General features: G+C 38.2%; 2 protein-coding genes across 2 annotated transcripts; one reads left to right on the top strand and one right to left on the bottom strand.

Moving 5' to 3' along the window:
• The first annotated feature begins 1041 nt into the window (after nucleotides 1-1041).
• Nucleotides 1042-2142, top strand: LOC113317306 (endochitinase At2g43590-like). The gene is made up of 2 exons (XM_026565439.1): nucleotides 1042-1489; nucleotides 1586-2142. The coding sequence occupies exons 1-2, from the start codon at nucleotides 1075-1077 to the stop codon at nucleotides 1984-1986; spliced, it is 816 nt and encodes a 271-aa protein (XP_026421224.1). The 5' UTR covers nucleotides 1042-1074; the 3' UTR covers nucleotides 1987-2142.
• Nucleotides 2143-5963: 3821 nt separating this feature from the next.
• On the bottom strand, nucleotides 5964-7361 carry LOC113361688 (aspartic proteinase nepenthesin-1-like). The gene has a single exon (XM_026604851.1). It carries the CDS (start codon nucleotides 7359-7361, stop codon nucleotides 5964-5966), a length of 1398 nt encoding a protein of 465 aa, XP_026460636.1.
• Between the last annotated feature and the right edge of the window lie 7566 nt (nucleotides 7362-14927).

Raw genomic sequence — 14927 nt, forward strand, 5'->3', positions numbered from 1 at the left:
GAAGCAGAATACTTAGGCAAGGATCCAAAACTTAATGAAGATAGAAAAAATAAATAACCCATAGAGAAATGGTCTGACATACCTTCGGACTAGATAATATTTATTGATGCAGCTTTCAAAAAAGAGGATACGACCATGAGATATGCCTTCTTATTTTATTCTGTCGACATCGAAACATTTATGTATATTGAAGCTGGTTCGGAGTGGGCCTCCTCAGCCTTTCATGCAGAATCAAAAGCTTTGCTAAAGGCATCTTCATGGTTAAGTAAAAGTATATTGTCCACTGTCTCAATAGGAACAGACTGTAAAATTTTGGCGGAGGCGATCAACAAGTCTTGCAAAGACTCTCCTTGGAGTGCGGATAACACCATACAAGAAGTAAACTCAATACTGAAGAAACTTCCGCAATCCCAGCTAAAGTATATAAACATGAAATATTACTCTGTGGCGGACAACATAACAAAAGAAGCTCGGGTAAAACATCTTTGTCACAAATTCTCCCATATTCGGCACAGGATTTTAAAATCTAGTGTTATTTCCAACGTTTTTGATAAGAATAAGATCTTAAACATGTTGTACTATATTTCTTGATTAATATAATTCGTGTTAAAAAAAAATAAAAAAAAAATTATGGAATCATGATAGTTGCATTTCTCTACACTCTAGAGATATTGTCTAAAGTACTCGCACCCAGGTGCTTGCTTTTATTTTTTTAGTTCATTCAGGTAGTGTGAATAAGATCTGATACCTCAGATCCTCTGTTCCCAATTCCTCAATTTCCCCTCACTCTTTGCATAATAGGGTGGTGACATACTGACACCTGTTTGTTCTATTTAATACTCATTTTATGAAGATAAGAGCAGGGTTATTATAAAACTATTTAAAGATTTTTAATGGTTTAATAATTGTTTGACTATCTTAAGATGTAATTAAGGCGTCAGATATCATCTTAATCAACATTACACCTAATCACCTACTGTGTGGTTTAAAACCCTATAAATAGCATCCAAATCTTACACTATTTTTCTCATCCAAACTCATTCACTTATCAGCTTTCAGATTTCATATTCAGAAATGGCAGCCTTAAACATGCTAAAACTTGTTGCGATAGTAGGGATTCTCAGCGCATTCTTATCCGATTCGGTCGTGGGTCAGAATTGTGGTTGTAAAGCTGGATTATGTTGCAGCCAATGGGGTTATTGTGGAACTGGAAAACCTTATTGCGGTGCAGGATGTCAACAAGGTCCCTGTACTAAAACTCCCCCTGTTAGTACTGGCGGACCATCCGTTGATAGTATTGTTACACCAGCCTTCTTTAACCGAATCATTGCTCAGGCTGGTACTGGATGTGAGGGTAAGACATTCTATAAGCGAAGTACGTTTCTTGCTGCTGCAAAAGCGAATCCTAAATTTGGTCATGCTGGTACTCTAACCAAATCAAAGCGTGAGATTGCTGCATTCTTTGCTCATGTAACTCATGAAACCGGACGTAAGTTGTTCAAATCAAGCTCCATGTTATCTCAAATGTATCATAATAGCTGAAGTTCCTAAACAATTTTTTTGGTACCGTCTTTTCCCCCTACAGATTTCTGCTACGTAAGAGAAATTGCTCGAGGAACTTATTGTCAGAGTAGCACAAAGTACCCGTGTGCTCCCGGAAAGAAATATTACGGGCGCGGTCCAATTCAAATTACATGGAACTATAACTATGGAGCCTGTGGAAAGGCTATTGGTGAGAATCTTTTAAAGAATCCAGATCTCGTTGCTGCCAGTTCAACCATTGCATTCAAGACTGCCTTTTGGTTTTGGATGAATAACGTTCATTCAGTCATAACTTCTGGTGGAGGTTTTGGTCGTACTATCCGAAGAATCAATGGTGGTGAATGTGGTGGTGGAAATCGGCCAGCAGTTAATGCCAGAGTCAAGTATTACAAAGCATACTGTAAACAGATCGGTGTTACACCTGGCCCAAATCTTTATTGCTAGGAATATGGTTATCAAATTATTATCCCTTATTGCGTGCTCTATTAGTGTTTTTATGAGTGTTTCCTAGTATGTTTTCTTGTTTAATTACTCAATCTATGTAACAGATGTATAACCTTAATAATTGCAAGTAAATAAAGAGCACTAGTTTATGATAAACCGTCTTTCTTAAGCTAGCCAGATTATTGTACGTGTCATGTTTCAGTTTAAATTCTTCAACTATGACATTTTTCAGACGCCTATGATACGGATTCATCATTACCAGATGATCTTCATCTCCGGTAGAGTTTTTCACTTAACACGCGATGTATTTTAATGATAAATCCAGTACAAGTGTATAATGGCATATTCTAGTTGAACACACAACAGATTCAAGTAGGACATATACCCGCAAATGTAGTTCATGGTGTTTCAGAAGAACTTCCTGCTCCTTGTCCATGTTTCGTTCCTTTGATGGCTTAGTTAATTTACTGAAGGCAGCCGGCCAAAACATAAAATAAATCAGTTTACGCATAATGCATGCATCATCCATACAATAAGAATACGCCAGAGCCGATAAGATTGATCGAATAAGAACTTCCATGATTATCGATAGATTAATCAAACATTAGCTAGATAAGTCAAGTTTGCACATGCTTAGTTTAATTCAGGGAGATGAATTTGAGCTACGTGTCCTTCAGCATTGGTTATCGAAGATAAAAGACACAATAAAAGAAACAGATATACAAGCATAACATGTGATCTAAGGCATCTAGCTAAGACTTTCTTGCGGGATGAAGTTGAATTCTTACGCTTAATAATATAGAATAATTAAGCTAAAAGATAATTAAGGACTATGGAAGTTCGGAAATGTATAAGGTTGGTTCCTTTTCTTATTTCCTATCGGCACATATATCTTCCTCGTATACTCTTAGAAAAGCTATTTTCTATGTACTAAGATCTCTGATGGATTCATGCATCAATGTTGAAGCAAGAACGTTGACTTTTCAAGAGATATGAACAGACTTGAGATAGATACTGACCAAAACATAATGCAGTTACATTATTTTCTACTGCTGTGTGTTAGCAAGTCCCCAAACAGATTGTCCAGTACCAATTTGATCTGGAAGCCTAGTTTAAACGAACTTTTTGTTCCATTTATCAGATGAAGAGAATGAATCCCGGTATATATATATTATCATTAGTTTCGGAACTATTGACTTTTCAAGAGATTCAGATGAATACTGTGACGTAATCTTAAGACGACTTAAAACACATACGATAGCATTATCAGGAAGCAAGAGGATGAACAAAACCTTAATTACTGTCAACTTTAAGATACACAAACATCAAATTCCAAGTAATAGGACTTGGCCTAATACCAGCGGAAATGACCTGAGACTTGGAAAAAAAAGAGTCAGAGTCCACTACTTGGCTAGGAAAAGATGACTGAGGAAGTTCAGAAACGTACGCAATAATTCCACTGATGTAGGTCGTGTGAATGGAATTAATGCATTAGAATTGTATTTTCAACAAGAATAGATGCCGATGATCACTACAAGAATACAATAATGATTAAAGATAACCATTACATTAGTTTAAAAATGTGGACTAAATAAGGAGTCCGACTTTGTGCACCCCTCTAAAACCGGGGTGCACATTCCTCCCCTAGTATTGGAGGAACGGCTGTCCACAAAACCACTATTTGCTTGATGCCTTTTTTATTGTAATTTCCTGTTTTCACTTAAAGAAAACAAAATAATCTCTCAGCTTCACGCTCCATGATAGACGCATTTATGTGTCTATTCTGATCTCAATTCTGTGCATCGTTAATTCTCGATTTTGTACTTATTTGATTATTTTATGGTTTTGTAGGTGTTTTTAAAGAAATAAGTTTTTGCCGCGAAATTGGCTCGAAAAGTTGATAAAGGCACCATGAGGACACCATGCTATTCGGATCCCCATTTTGGATAGGGGGTACCCAGTTGATAAGGGGCATCCCAACGTTATTTACATCCCATGACACCCCAAGTGTTAAAGGAACCCGACAATTGGATAAGGGGCACTCATCTTCTAGAATTCAAATTTTGCTTTTTGGCGGGAAAAATATTTGCAGCAAGAACAGATTAGGGTTGGATTTTAAAGACATTTCCACAGAGATTCAATCACTAGAGTCGGCTGTAAAGGACCTGTTTAGGAAAAAAAGGCTTGATATGCTTGATGGAAGTTACGGGTCTCTGCTAATTCAAAGAGAGAATTTCAGTCGGACTCAGTCACTGTTTTGGTTTGGGATAACTTGGAAAGACTAAACAGGATCAGGACATGTTTAAACACGTCAGAGATAGAGCTTGAGGCCGAAAAAAATGGAGGATATCTCCTCGGGAAAACAGAGTTCTGGCAGGAATTTTACTCTCTTATCTGCGTAACTTTTGGATGCATTTTTAACGAGACTTAGTCAGACTTCTTATCGGGGTTGGATTGATATAGTCCTGTCATGTCATAACAGGCTTGGTAACGGGCTCAGATTAGGAAAAAGAAGTTGTTTCCATGATTATCTTGGCTATACATGGAGTGAGAGTTTCACGGGTTTAAAACTGGCATTTTCGTGTGACTTAGAGCAACTGTAGTGGTGCGATCAAAACCAAAGATCAAAGATAAAAAAAAAAGACCAAATTTTGGGTTTAGTCCGTGTTGTGACGCAACGGTACATGATTAAAATTTCGTCAGGCGGACTTTAAAAGTCCGCCCCATTTTTTTTTTCGTAAAATTTCATCAGGCGGACTTTAAAAGTCCGCCCCATTTTTTGTAACTTTCATCAGGCGGACTTTAAAAGTCCGCCCCATTAAAATTTCATCAGGCGGACTTTAAAAGTCTGCCCCATTTTTGGTAACTTTCTTAAAGTCCGCCTCATTCTTTTTCTTTTTTATTTAATTTGAATTTTCATCGGGCGTAATTTAAATCTCCGCCCGTTAACAAGCGTACTTTGAATTTACGCCCAGCAACAAGCGTACTTTAAATTTACGCCCGACTATATTAGAATTTGGGATTTGGTCGCGACCATATTTGGTCTGGAATTTGATCTTTGGTTGGGATTTGATCTTTACTCCGTCCCACTGTGTTACGATCTCATCCCAAATTTTTGGTTATACTCGCCCACTGTGGATGCTCTTAGGAGAGTATATCCTTGTAGGATTTGGTTACACCATGGAGAGAGTTAGAATTTTCCAAAAAATTACATGAAAAATTGATTTTTGGGTGATTTTTTAGGATTTGGGGGTGGCTGGAGCACCCCTAAGCCACCCCCAATACCGTCCATCATACCTCATAAAGGAGCAGCTAGTATTCTTCGATCTTCAATCAAGGAGCCGTAAGTTGTCGAGTAGTGGTTCTTTTTTAAGGTTTTTCAGGAACAATGTAATATTTAAAGAATTCATTGTTCTTACTGTCAGTAGCACCATTTGATTCAAAGATCGATTGTAAATTAACGAGTACATTTTTGGTGACTTCAGCTGTGCTTTTATCAGGGACAATATAAGAATGATGGAAGAGCTTATGTTGAGGTTATTATTCCCACATTGTTGGGCAATGTTAGATCTTGTGGTTTATAATCCTTTGGGCCTCTCCACTCACTGCCAATTGGTTTTGAGTTGGATACCCGTATTCTAACACCTTATATAGTACATATTCCTTTCTGATCTATTTTACTAGCAGCCTTGTGCACTCGTCCATTCTAGATCAGATATTCATTCCAAAGCTCAAGTTCATTGTTACCGTTTCATATATACTTGGAAAGACCAGAGCAGGCTTTCAAAGTTTTGTAGGCTAAGATTTTTTTCCCCATCAAAAAATAGGCATTTTTATAGATTTTGATGGAATTGATAGGAACAAACCTCAGTGTACATTGGTGCAAACATATAGCACACGTAAACACATAAGGTCGAAAGGAATGACTTCTTACTTATTCAAATAATCGATAACAGTAATGCTAATCTATATCAGTATTAGCAACCCCATTTCCTCCACGAGAGTGTCTTATTCGTTCCATCGAACGAGAACTTGTTATTAGTTTGTTGCTTGGCTCCCAAAATGTTTAGTGCAGGATCTGTACCATTATTACGCATAATCCCAAGACATAAACGAGGATCTTCCTTCTCTTCGATAAAAAAAAGACCAAGAGGATCGATTACAAGCTGAGCTCCTGCTTGGTTAAAGCAATCAGCTGCAGTATCTGGGTACTCATTATCTTGTAAATATAATATCATCGATGGGAGTTTACCTGGGATTGGGAAACCATTTGGCATATGCCAACACAGATCCAAGTGGTATGGTGTTGCATCCATCTCTGATAAGCCAAGATCTTTCATATAAGCAAGAAAATTTGATCTCAAACTATCATAGACTTCATTGGTGAAGAAACTAATCGCCGTTCCAGAATCTATAATAAAGCCACCTTGACCACTTACACGGTCGAATTTACCCCGTTCAATACCTAAACATTTTGAATCTATTTGAATATCCGCCAACTTCAAGAAATATCTTCTGGCATCTGTCTCCACAATCGGAGTTGTTTGAACATAGCCACTGACGGAAAGTAGTGCTTCATCCCCCAACTCCAATTTGCCTGGATATTGAGGGGGTCCAAAATGCCAATCTGCTAAACAATAGGCAAAACGTTGCTGAGGAGCAAACTGAGAAGTGAATGAACGAGGACCCGGGCCTAAAGCGAATACACCATTGATATCGTTATCGGGATTATCTCGGATGCCAAAACCGACGGTTCCATATGCACAACCAAACACAACGTCGTTTAGAACAGTATGAACTTGACCTCCACTTACATTACCCGTGAACCCAAAAGAATCTGTCCCCATAAATCCTTCAACATGCACATTCGGACTATCCCATTCTTTGAATTTGCAATGATCATGATTACATTCATAAGATACACACAATGGGTGATCACAAGGAAGCAATTTGTATGTATCAGAATGATGAGGATCATACAGACGTTCTTTTTGATTAAAACAGCCAATGCAACCATCACATTGAAGCCAAGTAAGTTCAGCAGCGGTATCTAAAATCAGGTACTGAGAGTCCTCCGATGGAGGTGTACCAACTGAAAGAACTACTAAGTAATTCGATGATTGGTATAAAAATGCAGGGTGATGTTGAGATGTAGAAGCTGTTGAATAACTCATCAAATGATTAGCTCGCATGTGTGAACGATGAATCATTTTTCCGAATTTTTCAATGCGAGTAAGGTTGTTTGATTCAATAGAGTCTCTGTGAATGAGGTTAAGAGTGAGACCGGATGGTTTCTTATTATTAACAGATTTGGATATGGATGAGTGACCCAGTGAAATCATGAAAAGAATGTAAAAGAGAATTTTGATGCCCATTTTTGTTGATTTTGGGAAGAAAAAATCAAGAACAATATTGGATTGAACAACAAAGGGTTTATGAGCTCATTTTTATATTAGTTTTCAAATGATATATTCATGGTAATTTTTGCCTAACATTAATGTGAATATTAATTATAAACGGAATTATTACTGAAATCTGAATTATAAACGAAATTAATTACTGAAATCTTACTAATATACGGCATTAATTAGTGAAATCCAAATTAAATTTGGAATTAATTATTGAAATTATTTTGTTTCGTTTTGTTGTTAAATAATTCACTGGATAAAAGTATGACCGTGATTTAATAGTAATAAATCCAAAATCTCAACCAAAAAGTAAAAGGAGTAATAATTAAGAAACTTTGTTGCTTACCTTTTGTCAAAGAAAGCAGCTATGATCGCATTTCTACGGACTGCGGTATGGGTTGGAGTCCCTCATGCTTTTTTTGTGTAATAGTTTGTCTAATGATGTTATGGGGAGAGCCTTCCCCAGACTGGTAAGGCTCAATTAGTTTCTGTTGAATGCAATTCTCTTACCAAAAAAATTATAATAATAATTTCTAATTATAGAAGTTGCATAAATTCAATAAGTAATTTGTTTCACAAGGTAAATAAGTGGTAATTTCGGGCTTATTTTTTTTTGAATATAATTCCTAAGATGGTCTAATTTTCGTTTTGATTTGAGCATAACTTCCGAGATTTTTTTTTATATATAAACATCAATCTAAATGAACCAAATAAGGAAAAAATAACCTAAATTTTTCAGTTTGTTGAGGGAGCAGAGAGTTGATATTCTAGGAATTAAACATGAGTTACGAAATATTTCCTTAGTACAGGGGGAAGATAAATTGGAAGGAGAAATTGAACCTAAAAAGTTGTACGAGAAACTGTCAAGCGAATTGCTGCTCACAGTCACAGTATGTGCGTGAAAATATGTTCGTAATTTCTGTGTAGCATAACCTAAAGATAGCACAATTTTCTCTATTTTCAAATAATTCTGCTCCGTCGGTGTCAGAGTTTTGCTTATGAAATAGATTGGTTTTTCTATATCTTCATCTATGCGGGTAAGTACTGCACTTATCGAGATTTCAGTTGCCGATAGGTATATGTAGAGATTCTCTTCTAGGATAAGCTTTTATAAGATTCGCAAACTTGCCCAGTGCTCTATAATTTTTTGGAAAGCTTCTTCACACTCGCTGCTCCATGAGAATTTATCACCCTTTTTTAGAGTATCGAAGAAGTCTTTGAATTTGTTGGATGACATGGATATAAATCTTCCCAAGGCTGCTAGTCGCACGTTTAATCGTTGAACGGCCTTGACTGTGGCCGGTGAGGGCATCTCTAGTATGGATTGCACCTTAGTTGGGTCGACTTCGATACCTCGCTTCGTAACCAAGTACCCCAGGAATTTCCTTGATGTGACCCCGAAGGTACATATAGCCGGATTGATTTTCATGTCGAATTTCCTCATTTGTTCAAAGATCTCTTCAAGATTGTTAGCATGGTCTTGCGGAAGCTTACTCTTGAAAAGCATGTCATCTACGTATACCTCTAAGGTCTTGTGGATCCAATCATCGAACATTTTTTCCGACATTCTCTGGTAGGTTGCACCAGCATTTTTTAGTCCAAATGGCATCTTGGTATAACAGTACAGGCCCCTGGGGATAAAGAAGGCAGTGTGCTCCTAATCTTCCTCGGTGAGGGGTGTTTGATATACCTCCGAGTACCCGTCCATTAGAGATAATAACCCATATCCAAATGTTGCCTCTATGAGTTGGTATATGTTTGGGAGAGGAAAGCTGTCCTTTGGGAATGTTTTATTTAAGTCACTAAAGTCGATGCATATTCTTACCCCTCCGTTTTTCTTTGGTACGATTGCCATGTTTGATATCCATATTGGATATTGTACTTCTCGGATAACACCCGATGCCTCCATTTTTCTTAATTCCTTTTGAATAGCTTCGTGGTATTCTGGTGCCATTTTCCGCATCTTTTGTTTGATGGGCTTGTGTTTTGGATTGATTTTTAAGTGGTGACAGCAGAATTCTGCGTTTATCCCTTCCATATCTTAACCATGCTGGGGTTATCAGGCGTTCTTATGTTTACCTCCTTCTTGGGCTCATAGGCCGAGAAATTTGATTCCAGCTCTCCGATATCAGAGAGATTCTGTAGTTGTTGTGGGGGGATGTACCGACTCTCCGATCGGGACCGGTACATCATCTAATCGCCTTGCCTCATCTGTTTCCGCTATGTAATCATCGATTTCTTATTGACTCTTGGAGTTCTTAGCCCTTTTTTTTTGCCCTGGGGGTGTTGACTTTATTTTCCCCATTTTGTACATCCGTTTTATAGCAATATTTTTCCTCGCCATAGTCTCCTATGATCTTTGTGATACCATCGGGTGTTGGGAACCTTGACCTATTGTGATATGTAGATGCGACTCCTTTGATCCCATGGACCCAAGATCGTCCGAGAATTGCAGTGTAGGACGAAATCACATCTACAACGCATAAGGTAGTTAGAGTCAGGATATGTCCTACTCGGACCTCTAAAGTTATCTCGTCTGTGGGACGAGTTGATGAGCCATTAAAGCCAAATATGTTATATGTGGACGATATTAGGCATTCGTCCCTCAATCTCATTTGTTTAAATGTTTCGTAGCACAAGATATCGACAGGGCTTCCCCCGTCAATTGGTATTTTAGGCATTGACCATGGCAACATTTTCGGTTTCATCTCCTCGTCGTCGTTTTATGGGAGTGTGATATCCATCGTGACCACTAGGGGTTCGTTGTGATTCCTTCCTCCGTCGGGTGCCTCGGAGGCCGAAAAACTGATGGGTTGTTTCATCCATTCCTCCATGGGAGGTTCCTTTGTCACACTGTAGACTTCGTCGCCTTCGAAGTTTCGTTTATGAATTCGTCCAGTGATCCCCCTTCTTTCATGGGAGTAGTGATGGATGAGTGAGATATCGTGTTACATCCCAAATATTGTGCCTCGCGTGGAATTTCCACGCGATGTAATAGTGGTCCTTTCACATGTGGCGTCGCTGCTTGTGCGATGTTTCTCAGTTTACCCTAGTTAATCATATCCTGCACCATATTTTTCAGATCTCTGCACGAGTCTGTTGGGTGGCTATAGAATTGGTGGAAGTCACGGAAATCCTTTCTATTTTTAACATGCTCAGGATGTTGCCCCATGATCCATGGGAAGTAAATTTTATACTTTCCATTAACCTTCTTGAAGATCTCAGAAATTGGGGTGTTGAGTTTAGTGTAGACCGGATCTACAAATTTTCCCTTCTTTTGTTGGGCTTGGTATCTCCCATTCCACCCTCCACCTCGATGTTTATTGGATCGGGTGGATCCATCATTGGGTCGCTTCGTGCTCCGATCTTGTGTTTGTGGGTTTTGGGTTTCAACCACATTTGTACCCTACAATTTCCTTTTATCATCCTATCATAGGTCCCATTCTGGAGTTCCTATAGGGCTATGTAGTCGTCATGGATTTCTCTTAGCCTCACTAAACATGGTGGCATAGTTTCATACATTCGGATGAATATGGGATCGGTCTTTCTTAAGCTATTTTTGAAACCTAATATCGTGTAGTCCTTCAGAACCTTACCGATTTCTGCACATAGTTTGCTCCATCGAGTTACGATGGATCGGAGAGTCTCGCTGGACCCCCTGGATAATTGGAATAGCTAGGGCTGTTCATGGTCGGTTTTGGTTCGGTTTTTAGCCAAACCAAAACCGAAATCAATACTATCGGTTTCTAAAAATCTAAACCAAACCAATCCATTAACCATTGGTTCGGTTTCTAAATGGTTCCAGCCGGTTTCGGTTTGTCCCAGTGGTTTTTGGTTAACCAATAGTTATGTCAAATGACTCAAACAAAAAAAAAATACACAAATTTACAGATAAAAAAATCGTAGCTGCCGATAATATTGGTTTACACAAATTTACAGACAAAAAAAATAAATAAAAAAATATCAAGAATAGTTAAAGCTTACTCTAAATCTAGAGATCAAAAGAAGATATATAATATATCTTAATTTAGTTAGTGATAAACAAAAAAGAATGAAGAAGGGAAGAAGAAAGTCGAGTAGCAGCAGTGACTGCTGTAGTTAGGGGTGGAGAAGGGAGGCGACTGAGAGAAGGAGAAACAGGGAAAATATCATACTGAAATATTAGATTTAGGGTTTCTATTTATCCTCTAAATCAATGGGTAGAATCTAATACTTGTTAATCAAGGTAGAAACTAAGTTTAAAAATTAATCGGTTTTCCAATGGTTTTTGGTTCGGTTTTAGAGGTCAAACCAAACCAAAACCAACACTATCGGTTTTCCACTTTCTACACCATAATCAATCCATTAGTAAATGGTTCGGTTTGGTTTCTTCCTAATTGGTCTGGTTCGGTCCGGTTCCAGTGGAAAACCGAAACCATGTTCAGCCCTAGGAATAGCATATCAATTTCTGGTTTGACTCGGCTGTTATGCATGTAGGGTTCCAAAAATAGCTCGGATAGGTGGACAAATGATTTCACCGATTCTCGTGGTAGGTTATTAAACCACATTATGAATTCGTCTTTTAGACTAGCTTGAAAAAACTTACACATCACAACATCGTGATGGATCCATTGCGTTAGTGTCATGATGTAAGATCGGAGATGTTCAACTGCATCAACGGTCCCGTTAAAGGGTGTTGCAAAGACTGAAAGGGAGCATTTCCTTGGAAATGGTTTGGCCTACAGACTCCTTGCTAGTGGATATTGTCATGCTTCCTTCATTACTTCCGCCAGTTTTTAGCCTCCTTGTCGTCCAGTAGTAGATCGCCTCTAATTGACAGAGTCAGACTTGCAACTGGTCATCAATATACCTTCTCTCCGCCTTCGTTTTACGCCCTTGCTCCCTCTCGGCCGAGAAGGATACCTCTGGGTGACGATATCTTGATCGCCACGAGTCCTCATCGGATTGATCCTAATATGACTCCAGTTTAGAGCGAGTTGACTTCTCCCTTGGATTATCAGCTCGCTTAGAATTTCCTCCTGCTAGGTTCTCATAAACGTCATTGGCTTTGCTTCGTATTCGTCCTTCTTTTTTTCGATTATGCCTTGGATTAATATCATATGACCCCTCCGATAGGCTTTCCTCCTCATTTTGAACTCCTTTACTTCCCTTGGGAAATGGGTCCTTTGTTTCCTCGTTCGAGGTATCTGCGATGTGAACGTGTTCATCGTCTTGCATGTTATCGAAATAATTTTCCTCCTCGGGGATCTCCTCCATGACAGTGAGTGGCGCCTTTTTCTTCGTTCGAATCCTTAGGTTACGATTTTTCTTTTCTAACCTACTGTTACGCCGTTCTAGTGTTCTCTTTATTTCCTCCTGCTGTATTTGCGCTTTCATGATGACTGCTAGAGCAACATTGGTGTTATCTAAACTAGAAGAATCATCCTTATTTGTCTCACTGTTCGCCATCTTCCTTGGCTTATGGTTCAACCCTCCTGGTTGAGTCAGATGAATGACATCCTGCCCTACAAAAGGATTTTAATCATCTTTCGAGCTTGAGTTATTTGATAACCCTTCCTGATACTGGTTATCGGGTTGTCCCTCTCATGGGAGCACATCGTGGTGAAGAGCCTCGTATGGATCCATATCGTCTAGTCCTTCGGGTGGGGCTCCACCAGTTTCGCCTTGGATCCTGCGAGCGGATCATCTCACTATCGTCTTACCTGCAATATATGTAATAATACTCAATTTCTCTTTTATTTAAGAAGTGTGGGACCTTAAGTTTGCAGTTCACGTGCAATTACTAAGTCAGAGTTCAGACAATGCAGTGTTACCACAAGAAGATTTTTGAGTGAGTTTTGGAGACATTCAATAATGTCAAAACATTCTCTACTTGGATAAAGTTTTAGCAACAGAAAAAGGCATTTTGCTTTTCTCAATTCTCGAATAAATTACCTCCTTCTATACGTCATGCCTTTAATGGGGAAGAAATCAATTATGACGATTAAGCATACTTTTCCAGTTTAGGAAATATTTCTCAATATCTTAAATTTTTTATTTCGGACAAACTTTAAGTTTGATGAATAGTTATGTTCTCATTAACCTTTCTCCTTTGCTTGGATTAGGTTTTCTAAAAGGATGATTTTTGGTCATTTTGAGCTTTTTAAGAGATGAAAATTCCATACATAGCTCTTCTCTTAGTGGTCATCTCAACTGTCGTAGTATGATTTTCTACGAAGTTTACTGACTTAAGTTTATTCCCAACCCTTTCATGAAGGAGATCGCATAAGTGTTGATTTGAAGTAGCTTAGACTCCATTTTCACTTTGACCTTCAACTCTTTTGGGTCTCTTTAGGAAGATATCGTAAATCTTAAAACAATGAAATTTTTTAACTAAATCGACAGAAAATTGCAGATCTCATGTTTTTTAGGTTCTTCAAGACTTCATTGATCATAATGATCGTGTTGTGTCCAAGATCTACTCGTCATTTCCATAGAAATCTACACAGTGGTATGAGCAACTACCTTTCTTTCATAAATCATTAAAAAACTATAAATCATTTCAAGGGAAGTAGACTAAATCTTCATACCTCCCTATTTCTAGTGCGAAAATGTAGTAGCATCTTTTCTAATGAATTCACCCAGATAGATCTAACGATTGTGAAAGTACTAACATGTAGGATTCAAAGATAAATAAGATATAAAGAGCATGAAAGTAAACATTAACACAAGCACATAATGTGGTTCAGTCATGGAGACCTACATCCACGTGAAAGAAGTTATTTTCTTTATTGAGTAAGGTATTACCCTTGAGAGACATACATATATCACTTCGATTCCTCACCCTCTCTTTCTCTAAATCTCTCTCTAGAATTATATGTAGAACCACCATGAAAGATTACATGTTCATTTCCTTCTACATGAACTGGTATTTATTGACAGACTAGACTCGTATCAGAGTGGTCTTCTCTCGCCGATATGGTGGAGCCATCGTATGTCCTTTCATTGCCTCGGACGAACATTATGCCACCCTTCGTGATATCTTTCTCGGTTCTCCTTCCCAGTCATCTCGTGTTGTGCCTGATCATAGCGTTAATCCTTAAAATGCATCGTACTGCACTATTCTCGGGCTGTGGCACGGATCGTCCGAGTCTTCTACTTTAGCTCACGTCTCTTATGATTCTTTATTAAATGCATATCTCCTTTTTAGACTTGACCGTCTGAGTTCGATTAGACCACTCTTAACACACTCATATATGTAGATTTGTAGTAGATATCTTGATTCAGACGAAATTACCTTTTGGAGGATGTTTTGGTTCTTTCAAATTATCATCTTATCATGAGATCAACCATTGGGATGTTGACACGTGGTGATCGGGTATTTTACCCTCACAATTCCTTAAGCTTTAATAGAATCCCTCAAAATTCCAAATTCTTTTAGATTCAGAATGAAATCATAGAAATTTGATTTCACAACAGAAGTTGCCTAGGATTTAAAAAAATAAGGACTTCACAATGGAAAAATCACATCGGGTGAAGTCATAAAGCTCAAAT

This window comes from Papaver somniferum, chromosome 1 (genome assembly GCF_003573695.1).
Source record: "Papaver somniferum cultivar HN1 chromosome 1, ASM357369v1, whole genome shotgun sequence".
Classification (NCBI taxonomy): domain Eukaryota; kingdom Viridiplantae; phylum Streptophyta; class Magnoliopsida; order Ranunculales; family Papaveraceae; genus Papaver; species Papaver somniferum.